The following is a 25454-nucleotide window of genomic DNA, read 5'->3' on the forward strand; positions in this document are numbered from 1 at the left end:
GGAAAGGCACACCTGCATGTCCTAATCCCCTTGGAAGCAACATTGTTGGCCATTATGAGAAGGGCCATTGCTGAGGACTTAGCCAGTGCTGGGGCTGAAGATGTTGAAAGTAAGTGTTTCTGCAGATTTGATCCTCTTTCTCGCATCCCACTACTCCCCATTGTACAATTTCTTCTGACTGAAAAACTACTAATGATGTAAGTACTTCTTACTTTCTCTTCTCCCCTCAACTCTACCCTTATCCCTTTTTCCTTTCACAAGAAATACAACCTGCCCAGGCAATGGAGGAAGAGCAAGATGATATTGAAGATGAAAACATACCATCACCCTATTCCAATCATAGTCACCCAGTTCAGATACTGGCACTGTGCATAATTTAGAAGATAGAATAGAGGTGGGATCTGTACATGGTGAGACATCAGGCACAAGTGTGCTGCAGCCAGAGCAAGTGGAAGATAGCACAGGTCTCAGCTTGGAGGGCAAGGCCCGTGCACTTGTTCTGCTGCAGACTCTGATGATGACTTTGATAGGCCAGGCTTCAGAAGTTGATGGATTACACACCAAAATGCTTGGTGCACTGTAAATCTTGCCAGAAAGCCTACATTTAAAGTTGAGTGTGGAGAAATCTGGTACCAACTTGGCACAAGATTTTCTGGGAAGCCATCTTTTCCAACATGAAATGGGTGATCACCAATGTTCCCTCTAAGCTGTGTGGATGCTGCAAGTTCTTGTTCAGATCGAGCACAAGTCAGTCCCGTTAAGTTACCTTGCATGCATGGCCCTGCAAACAAAAAGTAAAAGGCTCACAAACTTAAATGAATAGGCCACACACACAACAAAAAAAAAATAAAGGGGATATGAGTGGCCACCTTTGTCAACACACCTGTAGATGCCATGATGCACAATCTGCTGGTTGATGTCTCAGATTCAACAGCAGCACAAGCAACATATACTCAACATCTGAGTGCTGCAGTGGGTGTGTGTACATGTGTGCGAAGGAGCTTCCAGAGTGTCACAACACTCCTGAAATCTGTTCTGTAACACATCTGCTCCCTAAAGAGCTTCTGCCATTATGGCTTTCTGTTGAGAGCCCTTCTCCCCATCCTTCTCCTCCTCCTTCGAGCAACTTGTCCTATTGCATATGGCCTCTGCTCATCCTTCCAGTCCTGCTAATGCCAAGGGGAAGGCGTATGAGGCAACCTATCTCTGGGAGCATTTTTGTGCACAAGCATTTAAGTCATCAAAAAATAATTCAGCACCAACCAGACCAACCTGTAGATTAGTGAAACTTGAAGGAATTATAGAAAAGTATGTGAAATGCGTAGAACTGCAACAGAGGAACTAATTCAGCAACTAACATGGAAGTAGTCAATGACTCTTTTAATAGCATTGGGTGCCTCACACGATTCAATGCATGTTCAGCTGTAGAAGGTTTAGTGTAGGCTGGAGCTCCAAAATAGCAGTACTGGTGTCAAATCAGTGTAGCAAGCTGATCAGCATAATGATCTGATTGCCCTCCGCACTTCTGGTGGACACTAGTGCAGGTGCTAATCCCTTTACCAATATGGTAACCAGCGCACTTCAAATCAGTGTGCGGCACGCTGTGGATGCCTTTTTGGAACTTATGGGTACATTTGAAAAAAGGTGTTACTGAGCCCAATTTGCCCTCTAAGATGTGCATATTGCACACCTTTTTCAGAATACACAACTTCTTGTGTCAGGGTACTAAGCCACTTAGCTAGTAAATAAGCATTTTCCAAATGAATCAGCTGCTGTAGCCTTTTTCTATAGCTAATTGCCATTTCTTTCCTTCAGTGAAATCCAAAGCAGTAAATATAACAGAGAATACAATTCACCCTTCAGACCAGTGATTTTCATTTCCTTGAGCTTGTGCCTTTCCTTGAATAAAAATTGAATGCTGAAAGGCAATCATATTCACAAAGGTATAAAAGCTGTATTTCCATTGAATTGTTTGCACTGCTTGTTCCACATGTTCATTGTAAATGGTAGACAGTCTTTAAAAGTGAAATACATAAAATAAAATAATCTTAAGTGTCTTAAGTACTGATGTCAAGTCCAGGATGACAAAGAAAATAGCAAATTTTCAAGTATTTGATCATATTCTGTACAGGAATAATAAATATTCTATCAAGGAGTGAGTTTGGAATTGATTTTATCTTTTCTGCTAATTGAAAGCAGCAGCAAAGTAACACCATAGGTGACACATCTGAGTTATCAATATTGCACCACAAATAAAGGAGGTAAGTTAGAAACTGGCATCTTAGGCAAAATAAACTGTCAACATAGTATGGATTGTTAGTGAGTTATAATGGATATAATATTGAGGGAGGATAAAAAGATAGAGACTTCCTTGTCTGTATTGCAGATTCTAAACCTTGAAGACGGTGACTCATTTCAACAAGTAGTTTATCGCTTGACAGGAATGATTTTAAAAGGATCTGGAGACAGTGTTAGGCCAAACCGGCCGATCATATTTGGTACATCACTGCCTTCAGGAAGTCTGAAGCAGAATGATTGTAGGAGGGTGCTGAAGATCAGGAAGAGTTCCATCTTTGCCATCTGCTCTCCCATACAGATCCGTTTTCCTAATCAAAGAAACAGAACAGATCAATATAAAGCACCCTGGTATTGTATCATAGAACACCATCCTTAGTCATCCACAGCATGCATTATAATATAGCTCCACTCCTATCTCTGCTGAAATGCATCAGATTTCTTTCATAACACACACTGCCCTTCATAACGTGTGGACACCCACTAAACACAGCAGAGAAAAAGTTCTTGACTCTTCAAGTGTAAGTGAGTTTTTAATTCCACAGCAGCACAAGCCACATGTACTCAACATCTGAGTGTTGCAGTGCAAGTTCAGACTGCTGCCTTCATGGCTGTGGGACAAGTGTGCAAAGGAGTTTCCAGAGTGTCACAGCATTCCTGAAATCTGTTCTTTAACAAATCTGTTCCCTAAAGAGCTTCTGCCGATATGGCCTCCTGCTGAGAGCCCTTCTCCCCATCCTTCTCCTCCTTCTAGATGCCTGTCCTACTGTGTATTTTAGTTTTACTGCCAAACAACATCATTGGCACTGAAAATTAACTTTAGAAATGTGGTGTCTCATTCCTTAGATTTTAATTATTGTTGAAGATTTTTCGCTCTCTTGTCTCTCTCAATCCTATCTTTCTTTCTGTCCCACTGTTTCACTTTCTGTGCATAATTTGCCATTGAATTAAATATTTTAACATCCGGTTCCTAGTTTGGCTCTGCATGTCTTAGTAAGGATTAAACAATCTGATTGGCTAAGGAAACACACCATTGTTTGCCCTACTCACACAGGTCCCTAAACTCCTGTAAAGGGCACCATGTTGTTTTGGCTCTCTAAAACTGCATGTTCCAGTGCAAAAGTCCACAAAGTCTGTGGGCAAGTGTAAGTGGCTGAGCATTGCTTATTTGTTGGTGCCTGAAAAATGTTGCCCAATGTGTTATATGAAGTGTTGTATCACAAAGTGTCTCAGCTCCACTATAATACAATGGACTTGGATCATAAAATAATGCTACAACTATCTACAGTCAAATGCATTCCCCACAGGTAAAGAAACTGTAGGATCCTTAGGTTGTTTCTTCCTATAACATTCAGTTACTGTATAAAAAGCTGGACTAGTCCTATGCCTTAACATTTCCTTGTTTTCTCTTGCTCAACAGCAAGAGAGGGAGAGAGAAAAGCACCCCAGTTTTAAAACATAGGAACAAAGAAGGATTGAAACACTGGCAAGTACATAATATTTCTCTTTTTACCATGTAGAATGGCACAGCAATTGAAACAAATACAGCTTTTCATTTATATAACTGATTGTGAATAGAGTTCTGTACTGACTGAGTCAGTTGACAATATGTTGTAGACACTTGTTTCATATTTTCCTTAATAGCTAAATTAAACCCACTATCATTTTAAATTTTAATTTACTGAAATCAAAAGGAGTACAGCAATGTTAGAATATCCCATTGTTTTGAGGTGTCCCATTATTCCTCTGTACTGGACTGCTTTATGCTGCATTCCATGATAGGAGTCTTGAATTCACATCATAAAGTGATATTACTGTTAAGTACATAGGATAGTCTCAATTTGTTTTGGCTTTAATTTACACAAATAAAGACAATGACAATGACAATGAAAATGCCATTCCATTCCTTCAGAACCAAATAATTAATATTATTCCCAAATCTTCAACACTTCAAAATGCAGCTTTTGAAGTAAACACTGGCTGAGAGACGGAAAATAGAGAGTAGTTTTCTCCCCCCAGACTGAAGGGATATATACTGTGTTTTTTCCCAGGAAACAATATTAAGACCACTGCTCTTTTTGATATATATCAATATCTTGGACTTGGATATAGGAGGCATAATTTCAAAGTTTGCAGATGACACAAAACTTGGAAATGTACTAAACTGGGAATATGATAGTAACAGACTTCAGGTCAATATGGACATGAACAGAAGTCAAAATAAGGAGAAGTAAAAAGAAATTATGAGTTGGATTACTCAAGAATTAAAACAACATAGTAAACTATTTTATATAAATAGAAAAAGGAAAGTTAGCATGGATATCATAGAATGGTTACAGCAAACTCTGGCTCTCGAAAGCAGCAATTCACCTAGTGTCACTTCCCACCTTCTCCCCTTAATGCTGTATGTTCCTCCTTTTCAGATAATAATCTAATTGCTTATTGAATGCCTTGATTGAACCTGTCTCCACCAAACTCTTGGGCAGTACATTCTAGATCCTAACCACTCACTGCATAATGATTTTTTTCATGTCGCCGTTGCTTCTTTTGCCAATTACCTTAGTGCCCCCTGGTTCTCGATCCTTCCACCAATGGGAACAGTTTCTGTCCAGACCCTTCATGATTTTGACTACGTTTATCAACCTTCTCTTCTCCAAGGAGAACAGTCCCAACTTCTCCAATCTATGTGACTGAAGTTCCTTATCCCTGGAACCATTCTTGTGAATCTTTTCTGTGCTCACTCTAATGCCTTCTCTCTAATCCTTCCTAAAGTGTGGCACCCAGAACTGGACACAATGCTCCAATTGAAGTTGAACCAGTGTTTTACACAAGTTTAACATAACTTCCTTGCTTTTGTACTCTATACCCCTATTAATAAACCTAGGATGTTGCATGCTTTACTTAGCACTCTCTCAGCCTGTCCTGCCATCTTCAATGATTTATGCACGTATACACTGAGGTCCCTCTGCTCCTCTACCCTCTTTAGAATTGTACCCTTTACATTATATTATCTCTCAGCATTTCTTATACCAAAATGAATTACTTCACATTTCTCCACATTGAATTTCATCTGCTATTTGCCTGCCCATTCTATCAACCTGTCTATGTCCTTTCAAAGTTCTGCACTATCTTCCTCACAATTCAAATACTTTCAAGTTCTGTTGCCGCAAATTTTGAAATTGTACCCTGTACACCAAGGTCTAGGTCATATATATATTAGGAAGAGCAGGTCCTAATGTGGATCCTTGGGGAATTCCACTATAAACCTTCCTCCAGTTTGAAAAACATCAATTAATTACTACTCTCTGTTTCCAGTCACTCAGCTAATTTTGTATCCATGTTACCACAGTCCCTTTTATTCCATGAGCTTTAACTTTGCTCACAAGTCTTGTGCAACACTTTATCAAATGCCTTTTGGAAGTTGACATATACTACATCAGCAACACTACCCCTCATCAACCCTCTTTGTTACCTCTTCAAAAAACTCAAGCAAGTTAGTCAAACACAATTTTTCCTTAACAAATGCACGCTGACTCTCCTTAACTAACCCACATTTGCCCATATGACTATTAATTTTGTCCAAATTTATCATTTCTAGAAGTTTTCCCATCACCAAGGTTAAACTGACTGTCCTGTAAATGCTGGGCTTACCTTTACACCCTTTTTGAACAAGGGTATAACATTTGCAATTCTCCAATCCTCTGTACTGAAAAATGGCAGTGAGCTCAAATTGCAGAAACATGAAAAAAATGTTAAAGGGGAACATTTCACAAAAAAAAAGCTCTACCTATTCCAAATGGCATAAATGCTTCATTTTTCACAATATTTCCATCTGCATCCAAGAAGCGAGAAGGATTAAATTCATCAGGATGTTCCCACATGCTTGGATCTCTATGCACTGACCACAGATTTGCAACCACTATACTTCCCTTGGGTATAGTATAATCTTTAAAGTCTGGAAAAAAAATACAAATTAGCATCATACATGAGGGAGGGGATTAGTAACAGAACTTGAATTCAATCTGATTTTTATTTCTTTTAGTCCCATTTTCCCTGTCTGTTTAACATTTTATATAGTTATAAATTAAAGTTGGTAATTTCTAGTTTCAGTACAAATATATTTAAGAAAATATATATATTTTAGATTTTATTCTTTTTCCCACCCCCATTTTATCCTCTGCTGCCCTCATCGGGTGTTCCTGCAATATTGGTTAGGAGATGGCCACATGCATCCTGGAGTGGTTCAAAACAGTTCAATGACTATTGAAGCTTACTGGGAGTACTAGCCCAAACCATTCAAAAGCATGGCTCTCATTAACGGCACTACAAATGAGCAACAAAATCACATCAGCCTTTTGAGTAAACTGTTGTCTGGCCAGGGAAATGTACAGACTCGAATCCGCTTGCCAGTTTCCTTTTGCATCTGAGAAGTACACAGGGTTTTAAGATTGCAGCAAAACATGATATAGAGGGTGTTGAGATATGGCTTTAACATATTACTAATTGATCTACTATAATATTGCACTTCAGAGGTTGGAGGATACTGTTTATATGGAAATGTCTTATGTAGCATTATGATAAATTAGCAGATGCACTGCTTGAGAAAATGGGGCTAATTTGTAAGGATTCACAAGGGGATTCAAGCTGGCTCAAAGTGAGCAGGGCAATTGTGTATATTTTTGGAACTTAGAGGAGTATTTGAGGATTAGGGAGAAGTGGTTATATACACCGGATAAGTAAGTAATTAAGGGACAGAAAAACATATAGAGTAACAGATTAAGTACAGAATATGGGTGGGCTGGGAGGTGGGGAAGGTATTGATGTCGTGAGCACTTTAGGTAGGGTGTGGGATGGTGAATTTGAGTTCATGGCTATGGCAAGGGAACATTTGTAGTGTCAACATTAGCTGCGGGGGTGAACTATTTGGGGAAAGTTATTGAGAATGGGGGTAATAAATAATTGAGATGGGTAGTTACAGTGGGACAGTTGAGAGCTGACTAAGCAACATAAAGGGTGAATAGTGGATACATGCAGAGCGGTCGACAGCTGGAAATGTGAAGACTTGGAAATGGGCATTTGGGCAAATAAAATACTGTAGAATACAAGATGCAGACCAATTTTGTTAACCCACTGCATGTTGACAAATATTTAGTACAGATAAAATTAACTGAACTGCTCGCATTATCTATCAAGGAAACATGGGTTGTAGCAATTAAAGCCAGGAAGATTTCAAAATTGCTTCATTGAAATAAGTTATATATGTGTTCTTGTTTGGAGAAACAAAAATTAAGACAACAAAAGTTAAGACAGGTTCTTTCTATCTGTCCCTTTCACCTAAATAAATAACTGAAAATTTACCTGAAAAATTCTACAGCTAGCTTTCAAGTCATTTAGAAAGAAACCAAAAGTTCCTTCCTGCACTAGGAAATATACCCTTTCTGGAAGCAGACAAAATGTCAGCTATCCCACTGCCATATGATGGGGCATGCTCAGACTGCCACTTCCCTGAAGCTGATGAGAGCGATAATCTGGGGCAAAATATCAACATCAAGCCTAAGTTTTTGAGAGGTGCTAAGACCCTGACAAGAAAATGTTAATGAATCTACTAAAAGGCTCAAAATACATCTATACAGATAAGTTTAATTTAATTATTCTGAAGTATGCCTTTTTATATCCTATACTAAACATTCTATTTTGGACATTAGAAACTTCAGTCACTGAGGAAAAAAACCTGACTGGCGTATTACTTCTTTGGCAGATATATATGGGCCTCATAGTTACAGGTGAATCTGGATCGAGTTATGGCTTGTTCTTCTTTCAACCAAAGTGACCCCAAAGCATCGTCCATGACGGAGCACTACACACATGAACCACAAACTATCATTTCTTTTTTTAATATATTAATAATATAGACTAGACGATGGTGCACCTGAGGCTTACTACCATCCAATGACCTCTGTCCTGAACCTTCCTTGTAATTTCTAAACAATTTTAACAGCCAGGCCTCATTTCCATAAATTTACTACAGCCCAAACCCAAACAAATCCACTACCTAGCTATTGGTGGGGGGAATTTAACAGCAGGAGGCCACAGCCAGGAAACAGTCCCAGCAGTCACACGTAGTTGTGGGGGTGCTCTGGCCCCGCATGGTGGGACTGGCAACAAGGTATCAAAACTTGCCTTGCTAGGCCCTTTTTGCTCATGGTCTGACATCTGGTCTCCAACTAAAATTCAAGATCAGGTCCCAATGACATAATTAGATCCAATCTGCACATTTAAAGAAAGACTCCACAGCCTTCCAGCTGAAGGATCCCACTTGCCTGCTCAAAGAAACACCTTAACATGGGAACATGGCGATAAGGCAGCAGGATCAGAGGAGGGAAGCCACTTCCATCACTTAAACCACCTACCTACCCATTTTCCATGCTGGGGGTGGGGCTTAGAATCAGGACCAGAGAGTGAGACAGTCAATCTCACGATTATTTTGAATATGTTGTCAATTTCTGTCAGATTAATAATATTAAAAGTGTAGCACATAGAATATAATTTGGTTAACTCTGTCCCTGTTCCAACATAAAATCTGGCGGATCTTTCACGAATACCTTTAGCATGTTTAATAACTGTTAATTCAGCAGCACCCTTACCAACAGTTTCTGATGCCATATGTGGAATGGCAAGTGGAACCACCGTGGTCATCCGCTGAATTTCCATTATTGTTGCTTCTGTGAAGGGCATATGAAGTTTGTCTTTGAGAGAAGGAGGTCTAGACTCACCAACAACAGTGCTGATCTCTCTTTGAACCTTTTCTACAAAAAAAAGGAATTAAAGTCATGTTTACGGAACGTTCCAACACTCTTTGCATTAGAATACCTGGCTACACATAGTCTGGGAGCAGACATTTTGTTTACGAAGCCATAAAAATTTTGTTCCAGTTAGATTATGAATGAGAGTAGATTGACAGCAATGTTGTAATTATGACCTTACTGGAACAAAACATCATAATGATTTAAGAATAAGTTCTACACAAAATGTCTGCTTCCAACAGCTAAAAAGCTTTGACCAACAGCTCTAGAGTTTAAAATAAAGACAATAAAGGGTGTTTCCTATCATCTTTGGGCATAACATTTGGGATTGTATGGCGAGTTATATTTGCTTTTTAAAAATGCAAGTCTCTAAAAAGTCTGTGCTCCTCAATAAAATAATTGCAACACTATTGGGCAAAATTGCTTGACAAATCATTGCAGTTCTGCTGTCATGCCATGACAGTCAACACTGTCTCATTACACATGGCCACAAGAATTAGGAGTTGGCCATTCGACCCCAGTGAGCCTGATCTGCCATTCGATAAGATCATGACTGATCTGATTGTAGCTTCAACTCTACATTCCTGTCTGGCCCCATAACCCTCAACTCCCCTGTCAGTCAAGAATCTAATTAACTCAGCCTTGAATTTATTCAATGACCCAGCCTCTACTGCTCTCTGGAGAAGAGAATTCCACTGGCTAAGGACCTCAGAGAGAAGAGAATTCTCCTTACCTCTATCTTAAATGGGAGACCCCTAATTTTTAAACTGTGTACCCTAGTTCCAGACTCTCCCACAAGTGGAAACATCCTCTCAGCATCCACCCTGTCAAGTACCTCAGGATCTTATATGTTTCAATAAGATCACTTCTCATTCTTCTAAATTCCAAATGGTAAAGTCCAAACCTGCTCAACCTTTCCTCAGAAGATAACCCCTTCATCCCAGGAATCAGTCAAGTGAACCTTCTCTGAACTGCTTCTAATGCAATTATATCCTGTACAAAACTGTACATGGTACTCCAGATGTGGTCTAATGAAGGCCCTGTGCAGCTGCAGCAACACTTCCCTACTTTTATAGTTGAATCTCCTTGCAATAGACAACAACATTCTATTTGCCTTCCTAATCACTTGCTGTACATGCTTACTAACTTTTTGTGATTCATGTACCAGGGCAACCAGATCCCTCTGTACCTCCGAGTTCTACAGTCTCTCTCCATTCAAATAACATACTGCTTTTCTCTTCTTCCTGCCAAAGTGGACAAGTTCACATTTTCCCATATTGTACTCCATTTGCCAAATTTTTGCCCACTCACCTAACCTCGCTAAATCCCTTTGTAGACTCTTTGTCTTCTTGACAACTTACTTTCCTAACTATATTTGTGTCATCAGCAAATTTAGCTTCATGCAAGTCATTGATATAGATTGTAAATTGTTGAGGCACCAGCATCTATCCCTGTGGCACTCCACTATTAATAGCTTGCCAGCCCAAAAATGACCCATTTATCCATACTCGCTGCTTCCAGTTAGCTAACTGATCCTCTTTCCATACTAATATGTTACCCCCTACACCATGAGCGCTTACTTTGCATAGTAACCCTTGATCTGGCACTTTTAGCCTCTAATCAATGCTGCTACCCTACTCTACTCAATACTGCATTCAATATTTCTCAGTTCATGAATTACCAGTCTATTCCAGCATAGCATGGTAAAGCTCAGCCCCACATGCTGCAAGCAACAATTGCAATTTTTCTTAATTATAACTGCTTTGTCATTTTACAACAAAGGACATTAAAGGAAGATTTAATAGAGAACTTAAAAAATTAAGGGCTTTGGTAAGAGTTAAATAAGATCCTCAATTTCAGCGATAGAAGGGTCAGTAACTGGGGGACACAAATTTAAGGTAATTGGGAGAAAAAGTACAGGTAAGATGAGGCGAATGCATTATGATCTGGAATGACTGTCTGAAGGGGTGGTGAAAGCATGTTCAATTGTAACTTTCAGAAGGCAATTTGATAAATAATTAAAATGACAAGTTTTGCAGGGTTATGGGAAAAGGGCACGGAAATGGGACTAATTGGATAGTTATTTCAAAGAGCCGGCACAGGCACGATAAGCCAAACGATGTCCTTCTGCGCTATATAATTCCATGATACATTGCCCCAGAGTTTAAAAACATTGTGGGGCAATTAGTAAGTGTATCATGTAACTTGACACAGAGCAGTGTCACTGCACTGTGCCACATATGGATACTCATATGCTTTAAAAAGAATTGGGAAAAACAAAGTTGGGCAAGTTTTCATATGTATTGAAAAGCATAACTGTGTTACTTGTACAAAATAAATATGATCTTTCGACCCATTATTTACAAACCCTTTCCCAGTGATCCCTTGTATTAAGCATATCGAATCAGTTATGTACCTTGAACTTCCGGATGTGCAGCCATAAAGAGAATAGCCCACAACACAGTGTTGGATGTCGTGTCTGTCCCTGCTACAAAGAGATCCCCAATTATATAAAATAAATAATCTTCACTGAAGCTTGTTTTTTGGTTTCTTTGTATTTCATAGTCTACTTCTTTCAGGTAAAAATCAACAAAATCACGTGGGTTTTCAGGGTCCATAGTCTTTCGGTGCTGAGCAATGATGTTTTTCAGGAATGCAGTTACATCTTTTACTGTTTGGGCAACCTCCTTGAAAGGCCCAAAGGGTAAATACTGAAGTAAAGGAATTATATTGATGAGCATTGCAGGGCTGTTTGATGCTAATTTCATCCCTCGGACAATCAAACTCAACATGGTTCTAAATTCCTCATCTTCATAATCAAACCGTTTCCCAAAACACATTGAGCAAATGATGTTAGACACAGCATTATTAATGACATGAAAAGGAGAGAAGGCTGTTCCCACTGCTTTGGAAAACTCCAACTTCACAAATTGCAGTTCCTCTATGATTTTAGGCTCTAGATCAAGTTTCCCGAAACCAAAGTGTCTCAGTGTCGAGAGGGAAAATTTTCTTTGTTGCTTCCAGACCACACCATATGGTGCAAAGACTATCCCTGAAAATAATCACAAAAGTACTTATTATTACTTTAAAGAGCACTTGCAATCTCCTAAATGGTTACATCATCTTAAATGTTCCGAAGCCAGATGTTTGTGCACTGCTTACTATCTTTCAGTTGCATTTCATGTTGTTTCAAAACTGCTATTTAAAGGGAACTTGGGAGTACACATTTGGGCTGGATTTTCATTCTCAAGGCAGGTCACAGGAGTCGGAAAAATTCCTGGCTCAGCCTGTCTGCCTCAGGAGAAAGTGCCAGAAGAGTTGGGATTTTCATTCGGGGGGTGGGCTGCAGTTGGGCCAGCTGACCAGGGGAAATGTTTAGAGGCAGCCACAGGGTGGTACTGAACTGTTTCAACAGTGTGATAGATTTCTGGGCTCTCAGCCAAGCCTCATTATGTATTCTTGGCTGAGAGCCCAGAAGCTTTCAGTGCCTGCTATTGATACTTTAAGTGGTCTGGATGATTGGCATTTTTATTGGCCTGTAGTAAAAAGGAGTTTTTTTTTAAGGAAGTGAAAAGTTATCAATAAATGACTGTTTTTAAGGTGAAAGCAAAATAAAGCAGATGCTGGAAATCTGAAATAAAAACAAAAAATGCTGGAAAAACTCAACAGGTCTGGCAGCATCTGTGGAGAGAGAAACAGAGTTAACGTTTTGAAGAAATCATTTGGACTCGAAAAGTTAACTCTGTTTCTCTCTCCACAGATGCTGCCAGACCTGCTGAGTTTTTCCAGCATTGACTGTGTTTAAAGCTTTTTTTTCACACATCCTATTGTCATTACAAGGTTAACTGGTTCTATATAGTGGATGAGTAGGCATGGAAGTGTAATACCTTGACATGGGGTGCGCATGAGGGGCCATAGTGGGTTTGTGGGGTCATACCCTGGCTTGGGGAGCATGAAGAGAACCTTTTGAACTTGCCTTTCAAAAGGGTCTTTCATCCAGACTATGGATTGTGGCACCTCTGAGGTACCATGAACCACAACTCTTTGAAAAGTTGGCGCAACTCCATGACAATTGCGGAGGACCAGGACATGCCTATCTCTGCAAGGAGCCGGCCAGGTTGGGAGTGCAGGATGCAGGCTTGCAACCCGAGCCTGCCTGCACCCTTAAAAGACTCTACTAAAAATTGGAAATCCCGGGAATGGGGTCAGGAATCCAGAATTGGCTCCCTACTGCCATTTTCACCCTCCAGAGTCTCTCCAACTCCCATGAAAATCCAGCCCTTTGTGAAAAAACTCTTCTTTAATGACATTATAAGGTTGTTCCCAGCAATTGACAGTCATTACTTGAGTGGTACTTTGTTAAAGCAGGGATGTCCGACTCAAAATAGTAAAACTGAGCTATGAAAACGAGCACAAAGGGTTAGCCGAGTCCATTAGTATGTATATACTACACCTTCATAACATCTGATTGTGACTTTTCAGTTGAATACACTTTCTCTTTAATACTTAAATAATTGCTGACCAACAGGACTGAAGACATTAACAAATGATTTAGTAAGAGACAAGTGATTTACAAGCTTCTTGACATCATGAATCATGAAGTGTTTTCCAGTATCATAACATGTAACAGTTAACATTTCCATTATAGAGTATTTTTTTGGTGCACATAGCTCCAGATCCATTACAATTTCAGTAACAGACAGAAGTGCTGAATGGATTATCATCATGGCCTTCTCCTGAGGCCCCACTGTCACAGAACCAATTCACTTCCCTCCACATAATACTTCAAAACGATGAGTACACTGAATACAGCAAAAACTATTGGCCTGAACAACATCCAAGCAGTAGTGCTGAAGATTTGTGCTCCAGAACTAGCTGTGCCTCTAGCTAAGCTGTTCAAGTAATGCTACCCTAATGTCTACCCAACAATGCGGAAAATTGCCCAGGTGTATCCGGTTCACAAATCAAGTCAATCCAATCCAGTCAACTACCAACTCATCAGTCTACCATCAATCATTGCCCTTGTGTGAGCAAGATGCACTGCAGTAACTCATCGTGGTCCTTCAACCACACCATCCAAACCCTCGACCTCTACCAGCCAGAACAGGGTTGTTCGACATACAGCCCATGGGCCACAATCTGACCTGCATACTCACCACTCAAGATGCAGGTAAGTGGAAGTAACAGATCTGCAAGGAACTGCTCCTCTAATCACAGGCCGGTTCTCTCCCACTTTTGTTCTTGATATCAGCAGCAAATGCAGGCAAGTCTGTGATTGGAGGAGCAGTGAGCACTGTGAAAGTAAGTGCATTCTCTCTCTGCCTTTGGCCACCCTCTCCCTTACCCTCCTGTGCAGGTGCCAGGCCCCTAAAGGAGCACAAGATGGTAGAGTGGACCAAAGAAGCCATGAGGAACAGCAGTCGCAGCAACAACACCCGCCCAGCCTCCAGATTGGAGCAGCTGGATTCTCCGACAGGGCGGAGTGAGGATGCACACCTTGGCATCTTGACAGCCGTCCCGGATTCCTCCTTAGAGGTAAAGTGTCCAAGCCCAGCGGGGGTTGAGTGAGTTTGTGAGTGTGCGTGTGAGTGAGCAAATGAGTGAGTAAGAGAGAGAGAGAGCGAGAAAGTGAGTGTGAGGACCCTAAGACTGGGAATTAACCAGACACACACACACACCCCCTTCCCCAAAAGCCTATCCACAAAGCAGGCTGCTGGAGAAGGAAAGCCCAGGTTGAAAGGCAACCTGCTTCCAACCCCCACTTTCATATGAGTTCTGCTGAGTCCAGTTTGAAGTGTGTGCCACCACAGGTAAATGCAAAGATGGTGTTAGTTAAACCCAACTCCTTAACTCGGCCCCGGTCCCCACTCCCTTCCTTGGGGTTCACGACATGGGGCCTAGTCTGTCTCTCTCTAGCTCTGCTTCTTAAGTGGAAAGGCAAAAAAGGTTTCACTGGTTAGCTCTGCTGCTTTGCACTTTTTAATGGTCATTCTAATTAAATACTTCTTTAAATTATCAATTTATTGCTTTGATATTGATTTTTAAAAATAAATTCATGTTTAATGTTGTGCCAAACCTTATTTTTCCGAAATTTGCTTACTGGCCCCTTGAGTGAGAAAAAACTGAATTGTGGCCCCTCATGCGAATAGGTTCGATAACCCTGACCTTGAAGTTTAAGGGGAACAGATGCATTGGAACACCACACCTTGCAAGTTCCCCTCCAAGCCACACACCATCCTGACTTGGAACTATATCACCATTCCTTCACTGTCACTGCATCAAAATCCTGGAGGTCCATTCCAAACAGCACTGTGGGTGTACCTGCATCAGACTGACTGCAGCAGTTCAAGAACACGGCTCACCACCATGTTCTCAAGGGCTTTTAGGGATGTACGATAATGCCCACACACCATGATGGGGCAAAATCAACAGTAAAGTGACGGAAGGGGTCATGGACAGTGCTACCAAGTAGCACCTACTCACCAATAACCTACTCACTGCCAGGACCACTTGACTCCAGAACTTACAGCCTTGGTCCAAACTCGAGTGCCGAATGTCAGGGGTGACCGTGGCTGCCCTTAACATCAAAGCAGCATTTGATCGAGTTTGGCATCAAGGAGTCCTTGTAAAATTGAAGTCAATGGAAATCAAGGGAAAACTCTTCTCTGGCTGGAATCATACCTAGCAGAAAGTAGCACATAGAAAGATGGTTGTTGGAGGCCTATTATCTCAAGCCCACAGCACTGTTGCAGTAGTTCCTCAGAAAAATGTCCTAGGCCCAACCATCTTCAGCCGTTTCAGCAATGACTTTCCTTCCATAGTGGGGATGTTCACTGATGATTGCACAGTGTTCAGTTCCATTTGCAACTCCTCAGTCTGCGCTTGCATGTCGTAAGAGCTGGATAACATTCAGACTTGGGCAGATTAAATGGCAAGTAAAATTAATGCCACACAAGTGCCAGGCAATGAATATTTCCAACGAGACAGATTAATTACACCATAAATGTAGATTGTAAATAGCTGAATCCCAAGTACTGATCCTTGCAATAGGCTGCTAGTAGGAGCCTGCCATCCTGAAAATGTCACTTTTTTCCGAATGTTTCTGTCTATTAACCAATTCTCAATCCATGCTAATATATCACCCCCACTCCCAGGAGTCCTAATTTTGTGTAATAACCTCTTGTGGCAACTTATCTTCACAGATGTTACCGAACTTGCTAAGGCATTTTCGGTCTTTCGTTTCAGATTTCTAGCATCCGCAGTATTTTGCTTTTGATCAGGGATCCTATATAGCTAGTTCAGTGAAGTTCACCCTAAAGCTCAGTGTAGCTCACCTCAACATGCAAGTTCAGATGCAAGTGATTCACACATTGACAGGCAGAAACTGGAAGTGTTCCACAAGCACAGGGCCAATATTTAAAAGTACCCCATGACATCAGAGTTGATTGTTGCAAAACTTTTATAATCTTTTAAAAGGATGTTCATGGACATAATTTGTCCCTTGCACACTGGGAATAATTTAGGGAGAGTGCGCGGGGGTGAGGTGGATCACCATTGCATTCGTTTTTTTGAGCAAAATATTTCTTGGGTCCAAACCCTACCAAGAAGTACGCAAACTGGAAGCCAGCAACTTCTAAGTGTTCAAGGCATCTGCCTGAAATAGGTATTACGCACCTTGAATATGAAAATTAAGGTCCTAGTGCCTGTCTTAGAATCCTGCTTCAAAGAACATGGTCAGCTGGGCACAGCATGTGCCACTCAGCTTTTCAAGGTCCACAGCAAGCTAATCAGCAGACTATAAAGGAACTGCTGGAGGCGGACTACAAACACGTAACTAACTTCTTTATACTTTTGTTTCTGTAGAACAAGGAACAATAGTGCTTCTCTTGACTCCACTGAAATACTACAAGCTATTTTGAAAAATATATCTTAAAAACTCATTGGCCTGAAACGTTAACTCTGTTTCACTCTCCACAGAAACTGCCTGACCTGCTGAGTATTTCCACCATTTTTTGTTTATATTTCAGATTTTCAGCATCCACTGTATGTTGTCTAGAGAAATATAGGCCTGGATACAAGGAGAGCTCCTTGCTCTTCTTCACTGCATGAAGAAGTCTGTGCGACGTTTATAAATGCGCACATGCAGGCTGATATGCTCAGCCAGAAAACAGCACCTCTGACCATGTAGCACTCCCTTGCTGCCCAAAAGTATCAACCAAAATCACATAATCAAGTCCCATGCTAGGCCATCCATATATAATGGGTTTTGATTTGTAGGTGACTTAGTCTGTTTATGGAGAGAGCCTTTTTATTCGTTCAAATTAGGAGATAACTGAACTATCTCTGCGGCATGTTGGTACATTAAGATGTGCCACCGTGATAGCACAAAACAACACTACAAACAGCACTTTATTATACCCTTTATTTCCAACATGCCTTTGCGCCATCCTTACAGCTTCACCCTCTCCCAACTGTCAATCTGATCTATGCTGCGTGACGAGGCACTTTCTTTCTAACCACAGATGGAGAACTAATCTTTGTCAGACATCGTACTCAGCAACCAGGCTGAGCAGTAACGTGGCTCGTGACTTGTACTTTTATTGGATGGAGAAACAGTTCCAGCTATGACTGCAATCTGCCCCCACAGTACTATCTTCAAACTATTATTACACCAAGTCATTACAGAATTAGTTTCACAAGAAATTGATTCTAATCTGTTCTGTAAATTACCCTGTGATTTTATAGTGTCAGTTCTTTATCAATTTTGATTCTTCAGGAACCAGACAATATTTTTGAGGCAGGAGGTGGGTGAAGACAACTTTATTTCCCTTTAGGTTTATGAGGGGAGGCCACTGGAATTTTTTTTCTTTTTTTTACATTTTGGGTTTTTTCGTTGGGGGAAAGGGGCTTTTGCTGTGTTTTTTTTGTCCCTTTGAGGACCTTTCCTTGTGTTGTCTCTCCACCTTCCAGTTTTTTCTGTCTTTTTAAGTGAACAGTGCTCACTGTTCTAGCCTTCATGGTTTCAATTATTCTTATTTAATTGAAGTGTATAGCATTTTATGCAGTAACCATTTATAGTCTTTTCATAGCTAGCAGGCTGACCGTGTTTCTGGCATTTTCAGCTTTCATTTCTGAGCTCTTGTAAATATAGGAACAGAGGTGCATGAATGCCACTAAGAGTGACCCTTCTTTCCAGTTTCTATCTTTCCCAGTTAGGAAATCCTTAACATTTCACTTAGTACCTCCCCATGGTTGCAAAGCTAAGATGAAAAGCTCATCTTGCAGAGAAGATCAAGTAATACAACATTTGTCACTTACTGTTTCTCCCTCAGCTTTTGTTACTGTTTTGAAGTCATTTTTTTAAATTTCTGTCTTGTTTCACTCTTCCTTTCCTTACTTCCCTTAAGACTCCCTGAAGAGCCAATGATTAAATAGCATACTGTATAAAAAGAAAAGGAAGGCAATGGTGTAGTGGTTATTGTCGCTGGGTCCCAGAGACCCAGGGTAATGCTCTGGGGTCACATGTTCAAATCCCGCCACAGCAATGGTTGAAGTTGAATTCAATAAAAATCTGGAATTAAAAATCTAATGATGACCATGAAACCATTGTCGATTGTTGTAAAAACCCCATCTTCACGAAGGAAATCTGCTGTCCTTACTGGTCTGGCTTACATGCGACTCCAGACGTACAGCAATGTAGTTGACTCTTAAATGCCCTCTGAAATGGCCTAGCAAGCCACTCAGTTATATCAAACCGCTACAAAGTCTCAAAAAAAGAGTGAAACCGGACAGACCACCAGACATCAATCTAGACACCGGAAACGACATGACAAACTCAGCCCTAGTGACCCTGCAAAGTCCACCTTACTAACATCTGAGGCCTAGTGCCAAAATTGGGAGAGTAGCCTCACAGGCTAGTCAAGCAACAGCCCGACATAGTCATCCACACAAAATCAACACACTCAACAACCCAGGGTATGTCCTACCCCGACAGTGGCTGCACAGCGTATACAGTCGGAAAGGAGTTGCCCTGGGAGTCCTCAACATTGACACCGGTCTCCACTTTGGTCTCATGGCATCAGGCCAAACATGGGCAAGGGAACCTCCTGCTGATTACCACATTCCACTCCCCCTCAGCTGATGAATCAGTACTCCATGTTGAACACCAGTGGGAGGAAGCACTGAGGGTGGCAAGGGCGCAGAATGTACTCTGGGTGGGGGACCTCAATGTCCATCACCAAGAATGGCTCATTAACACCATTACTGATTGAGCTGGCCAAGTCCTAAATGACATAGCTGCTAGACTGGGTCTGCGGCAGGTGGTGCGGGAACCAACCTTGATATCATCCTCAACAATCTGCCTGCCGCAGGTGCACCTGTCCATGATAGTAATGGTAAAAGTGACCACCGCACACAGTCGTTGTGGAGGCGAAGTCCTGCCTTCACACAGAATACCCTCTATCGTGTTGTGTGGCACTACCACTGTGCTAAATGGGATAGATTTCGAACAGATCTAGCAACTCAAGACTGGGCATCCATGAGGCGCTCTGGGCCATCAGCAACAGCAGAATTGTACTCAAACACAATCTGTAACCTTATGGACCAGCATAACCCCACTCTATCATTACAATCAAGGCAGGGGATCAATCCTGGTTCAATGAAGAGTGCAGGAGGGCATGCCAGGAGCAGCACCAGGAATACCTAAAAATGAGGTGTCAACCTGGTGAAGCTATAACACAGGACTATTGCGTGCCAAACAGCATAAACAGCAAGTGATAGATGGAGCTAAACGATCCCATAATCAACGGATAAGATCTAAACTCTGCAGTCCTGCCACATCCAGTCATGAATGGTGGTGGCCAATTAAGCAACTCACTGGAGGAGGAGACTCCACAAATATCCCCATCCTCAATGATGAGGGAGCCCAGCACATCAGTGCAAAACATAAGGCTGAAGCATTTTCTACAACCTTCAGCCAGAAGTGCCAAGTGCGTGATCCATCTCGGCCTCCTCCTCCGGAGGTCCACAGCATCACAGATGCCAATCTTCAGCCAATTCGATTCACTCCATGTGATATCAAGAAACGGCTGAAGGCACTGGATACTGCAAAGGCAATGGGCCCTGACAATATTCCAGCAATAGTGCTGAAGACTTGTGCTCCAGAACTTGCCACACCCCTAGCCAAGCTGTTCCAGTACAGCTACAACCCTGGCATCTACCCAGCTATGTGGAAAATTTCCCAGGTGTGTACTGTCCACAAAAAGCAGGACAAATCCAACCGGGCTAATTACGGCCCCATCAGTCTACTCTCGATCATCAGTAAAGTAATGGAAGGGATCATCAACAGTGCAATCAAGCAGCACTTGCTTAGCAATAACCTGTTCACTGATGCCCAGTTTGGGTTCCGCCAGGGCCACTCAGCTCCTGACCTCATTACAGCCTTGGTTCAAACATGGACAAAAGAACTAACTCCCGGGGTGAGAGTGACTGCCCTTGACATCAAAGTCACATTTGACCGAGTGCAGCATCAAGGAGCCCTTGCAAAACTGGAGTCAATAGGAATCGGGAGAAAACTCTCCACTGGTTGGAGTCATACTTAGCACAAAGGAAGATAGCTGTGGCTGTTGGAGGTGAATCACTTCAGTTCCAGGACATCACTGCAGGAGTTCCTCAGAGTAGTGTCTTTGGCCCAACCATCTTCAGCTGCTTCATCAATGATCTTCCTTCCATCATAAGGTCAGAAGTGGGGATATTCGCTAATGATTGCACAATGTACAGCACCATTCGCAACTCCTCAGATACTGAAGCAGTCCATGTCCAAACGCAGCAAGACCTGGACAATATCCAGGCTTAGGCTGATAAGTGGCAAGTAGGACTGGCTGGCTGGCAGAAAGCAGAGTATGCATAAATGGGTCTTTTTTGGATTGGCAGGATATGGAGTCCCACAGTGGTCTGTACTGTACTGGGGCCTCAGCTTTTTACAATTCAATGACTTAGATGAGGGGAGTGAAGACATGGTAGCTAATTTTGCAGATGACACAAAGATAGGTAGGAAAGTATGTTGTGAAGAGGACATGAGGAGGTTGCAGATGGATATAGATAGGTTGAGTGATTGGGCAACGATCTGGCAAATGGAGTTTAATGTAAGAAAATGTGAAGTTGTTCACTTTGGCAGGAAGAGCAAAAAAGCAGAGTATTACTTAAATGGAGAACGGCTGCATAATTCTGAGGTGGAGGGATCTAGGTGTTCTAGTACAAGTCACAAAAAGTTAGTATGCAGGTACAAGTAATTAAGATAATAGCAAAAAACTGCGGATGCTGGAAATCCAAAACAAAAAAAACACCTGGAAAAACTCAGCAGGTCTGGCAGCATCTGTGGAGAGGAGCACAGTTAACGTTTCGAGTCCGAATGAGTAATTAAGGCAGCTAATGGAATGCTATCCTTTATTATGAGAGGGATTGAACATAAAAGTAAGAATTGGCTGTGCTATGAAGAAGAGTCATACGGCCTCAAAATGTTAATTCTGTTTTTCTCTCCACAGATGCTGTTAGACCTGCTGAATTTTTCCAGCATTTTCTGTTTTTGTTTCAGATTTCCAGCATCTGCAGTATTTTGCTTTTATTATATAAAAGTAAAGATATAATGCTTCAGTTATACAGGGCATTGGTGAGACTGCACCTCGAATACTGTGTGCAGTTTTGGTCTCCTTATTTAAGGAAGAATGTAAATGCATTGGAGTGGTTCAAAGGAGGTTTACTAGATTGACAATTGGAATGAGTGGGTTGTCATGAGGAAACGTTGGACAGACTGGGCTTGTTTCCACTGGAGTTTAGAAGGGTAAGGGGTGATTTGATTGAGGTGTACAAGATTCTGAATGGCCTTGACAAGGTGGATGTCAAAAGGATGTTTCCTCTTGTGGGCGAGTCCAGAACTAGTGGGCACTGTTTTAAAATTAGGGGTCACCCTTTTAGGACAGAGACGAGAAATTTCTCTCAGAGGGTTGTGCGACTTTGGAATTCTCTGCCTCAGAAGGTGGTGGAGGAGGTGTCTTTGAATATTTTTAAGGCAGAGGTAGATAGATTCTGAAGAAGGAGGGTCATACGGGCTCGAAATGTTAACTCTGTTTCTCTCTCCACAGATGCTGCTAGACCTGCTGAGATTTTCCAGCATTTTCTGTTTTTGTTTCAGATTTCCAGCATCCGCAGAAATTTTTCTTTTATCTTAGATAGATTCTTACTGGGCAAGGGACTCAAAGGTTATTGGGGTTAGATGGGAGTGTAGAAATCGAAACACAAGAGCATCAGCCATGATCTTATTGAATGGCGGAGCAGGCTCGAAGGGCTAAATGGTCTACTCCTGTTCCTATTTCTAATGCTCTTATGTTCTTAACATTCACGCCACACAAGTGCCAAGCAATGACCATCTCCAACAAGAGAGAATCTAACCATTGCCCCTTGACATTCATTGGCATTACCATCATGGAATCCTCCACTATCAACATCATGGGGGTTACCATTGACCAGAAACTGAACTGGACTAGCCATACAAATACTGTGGCTACAAGAGCACATCAGAGGCTAGGAATCCTGCAATGTGTAACTCATCTCCTGACTCCCTAAAGCCTGTCCACCATCTACAAGGCACAAGTCAGAAGTGCGATGGAATACTTCCCACTTGCCTAGATGAGTGCAGCTTCCACAACACTCAAGAAACTTGACGCTGTCCAGAATAAAGCAGCCTACTTGATTGGCACCACATCCACAAACATTCACTCCCTCCATCACTGATGCACAGGAGCAGCAGTGTGTACCATCTGCAAGACGCACTGCAGGAATTCACCTCCTTAGACAGCACCTTCCAAACCCACGGCCACTACCATCTAGAAGGACAACAGCAGCAGATAGATGGGAACACCACCACCTGGAAGATTCTCTCCAAGTCATTCACCATCCTGACTTGGAAATATATCACCGTTCCTTCACTGTCCCTGGGTCAAAATCCTGGAACTCCCTTCCTAACAGCACCATGGGTGGTACCTACACCACATGGACTGCAGCGGTTCAAGAAGGCAGCTCACCACCACCTTCTCAAGGGCAATTAGGGATGGGCAATAAATGCTGGCCCAACCAGCGAAGCCCACATGAAAAAAAAATACACACATCTGGGAGAACTTAGGTGGCAGTGAAGATGTTAATTTAGAAAACATTAATCGCATGCCTGTATCTGGAATGTGGAATAATATACAAGATTCATGACTATTTTTATTAAAATTGCATAATAGACTGTGGGATGAAATTCTATTTAAGATCATTTTTCTCTAATTACAAACTATTTAACAAGATCAGGCAACTGCACAGCTTTAAAAATGCAGGCTTAATGAGGATGCAATTTTGTTATCAAGTCATCAATTGTAGAAGAAAATGGACTACTGTGCTGTGTTTTTTTGTTGTTGAGAAATTAAACCTCTTCATATGTCCACCTAAATATATATACATTTTCTAACAGTACATTGCATTTATTTCATTCACAAGCAATATCAAGCATTCAACATATCCTCATTCGGGGCAGCTTCACCACACCATATAAACACATTGATGTGCACTCAACTTTTATGTGTGTTGTCCTACTCTGACCTTGGCCCACTATACTGTTCTAAAGTTCAAGGAAAAGGACATAATTTTTTCAATTAAGACAACATTTGAGTTCAACAATTTCAAATCATAAGAACCGCTCCCAGTTTTTTTTCACAGCAGCTATCGGTAATGATTTGGCACTGTCATCTCATCCAGGCCCATCTTTACTGGCGATCGAGGGGGGAGTCCCGCCCGATTGTTTGTCCCTCTTCCGCGGCTACGTTCGCGGCCGGGTGTCCCTGGAGAGGGAGCACGCGGTGTCTGCTGGCACCATCGAGGCCTTCCGTGCCCGGTGGGCACCGTGGGGACTGGGGTGTTTTGTTGACCCCTTTAATCACATTTTGGTTTAATGTTTGAGTTTCCTTTAAACTTTGTCCTTGGTTTTACAGCTGACCTGAATTAGGGGCTGTGCTTGATTTATCCCTTGTTATTGTTAATTTAGTTAATTGTTTTGACTCGAAAAGTTTACTTATCCCATAGCATGCATCATCCTTTTATCATTTAGTCTCTCCTGCATTTCACCCTCTCACAGACCATCCGTATTTTTTCCCTCCCCGCGTATTTGGCTAAAGCCAGTAAGATCCCTAACTTTTTCCCAGTTGTGATGGTAGGTCACTGACCTGAAACATTGACTTTGCTTCTCTCTCTCTCCAAAGATGCTACCTGACTTGCTGAGTATTTCCAGCTTTTCCTGTTCTTATTTCATATTTCCAGCATCTGGCCTTCGTATTTGGCTTTTTTCTATTTAATCAATGGGTATTCTACCATCCACTGGTACTCTTTTTCTATAACCAAGTGATCCTGTTATCCACTGGCGCACTCTTTAGTCCGTCAGTGCTCTGTCACCCACTGGCATTTTCCTTAGTTGGTGCTGTCACCCTTTAGCACTCTCTTTATCCAGTTAGTTTCTGTCACCCACTGGCACTCTTTAATCGATTGGTGCTCTCTTTCTCTCTCTCTCTCTAACCTTTGCGCTGGGTAATGATGGTGATCAGAGGGATGGTGGGTCTGTCGGAGAACACCTCGGCGTTGCGCTGTAGCGCATCTCTAACCATCTGGAAGCCGCTGAGGACAACCAGGAGCCGACTGCCCAGGTGCAGGCTGCAAATGTCGCCATACGCCTTGCCCAGGGCGGTGAGCTGCAGATGCGGCGGGAGTTGAGCCCCGGAACCCCTTCTCCAGGAGGGCAGCGTGCCGATCAGGGGCCAGCAGGGCGGGCCGGGGGGGAGCCTGTGCCGAACCCGGGCCCTGCGCTTCAGGAGGTAGCGGGTCAGCAAGAGAGCAGCAAGCGCCAACAAGACAGGCGTCAGACATTGACCGGAGGACTGACCCGCCATCGGGGATTGACCGGCTCCCACACTCTGACCGGCTACCGTTGCCGCCATTTTGTCATCGTCGTCGTCGTCGTCGCCGCCGCCGCCGCCTGGCTCCGCCCGTGACGTCAGCGGCAGACCGGGGTCAAAGTGCAAAGATGTCTTTTCTTCATCAGGAGACACTGGGTTTGGCCTCGTGACACCAGATAGAAAGGTGGGGTCACAATTAATGAAGAACTAAACTACAAAACAAATCAAATTAAAATAACTTGGATTAAATGCATGTAATCCTGGTTGCCACACACCAGGAGAGCCTCCATGTGCATGAGAGGGGACATACAGAGGAGAGCAACATTAATAATCTCAAGTGGATCAACCACGAGGAAAGAGGCATAAACTCTGCTGTCTA

General features: G+C 42.1%; 1 protein-coding gene across 2 annotated transcripts; it reads right to left on the reverse strand.

Annotated features, from left to right (window-relative positions):
- Positions 1-1934: 1934 nt before the first annotated feature.
- Positions 1935-25133, reverse strand: cyp2u1 (cytochrome P450, family 2, subfamily U, polypeptide 1). 2 transcript variants are annotated; one of them, XM_078550978.1, is made up of 5 exons: positions 24700-25133; positions 11515-12150; positions 8940-9101; positions 6083-6250; positions 1935-2606 (listed from the first exon to the last, which is right to left on the reverse strand). In XM_078550978.1, the coding sequence occupies exons 1-5, from the start codon at positions 25115-25117 to the stop codon at positions 2428-2430; spliced, it is 1563 nt and encodes a 520-aa protein (XP_078407104.1). In that variant the 5' UTR covers positions 25118-25133; the 3' UTR covers positions 1935-2427. The 2 variants fall into 2 exon arrangements, with proteins under 2 accessions (XP_078407104.1, XP_078407105.1); XM_078550979.1 differs by lacking the exon at positions 6083-6250.
- Positions 25134-25454: the final 321 nt, after the last annotated feature.

This window comes from Cetorhinus maximus, chromosome 10 (genome assembly GCF_964194155.1).
Source record: "Cetorhinus maximus chromosome 10, sCetMax3.hap1.1, whole genome shotgun sequence".
NCBI lineage: Eukaryota > Metazoa > Chordata > Chondrichthyes > Lamniformes > Cetorhinidae > Cetorhinus > Cetorhinus maximus.

Excerpts from the sequence above, each read along its gene's own strand:
- cyp2u1 (XM_078550978.1), bottom strand. The coding sequence starts at position 25,117 with ATGGCGGCAACGGTAGCCGGTCAGAGTGTGGGAGCCGGTCAATCCCCG. Across the intron at positions 12,151-24,699 it reads CATCATTACCCAGCGCAAAG|GGATAGTCTTTGCACCATAT; the intron begins GTTAGAGAGAGA and ends GATTATTTTCAG. Across the intron at positions 9,102-11,514 it reads TGCACATCCGGAAGTTCAAG|AAAAGGTTCAAAGAGAGATC; the intron begins GTACATAACTGA and ends TTTTTTTTGTAG.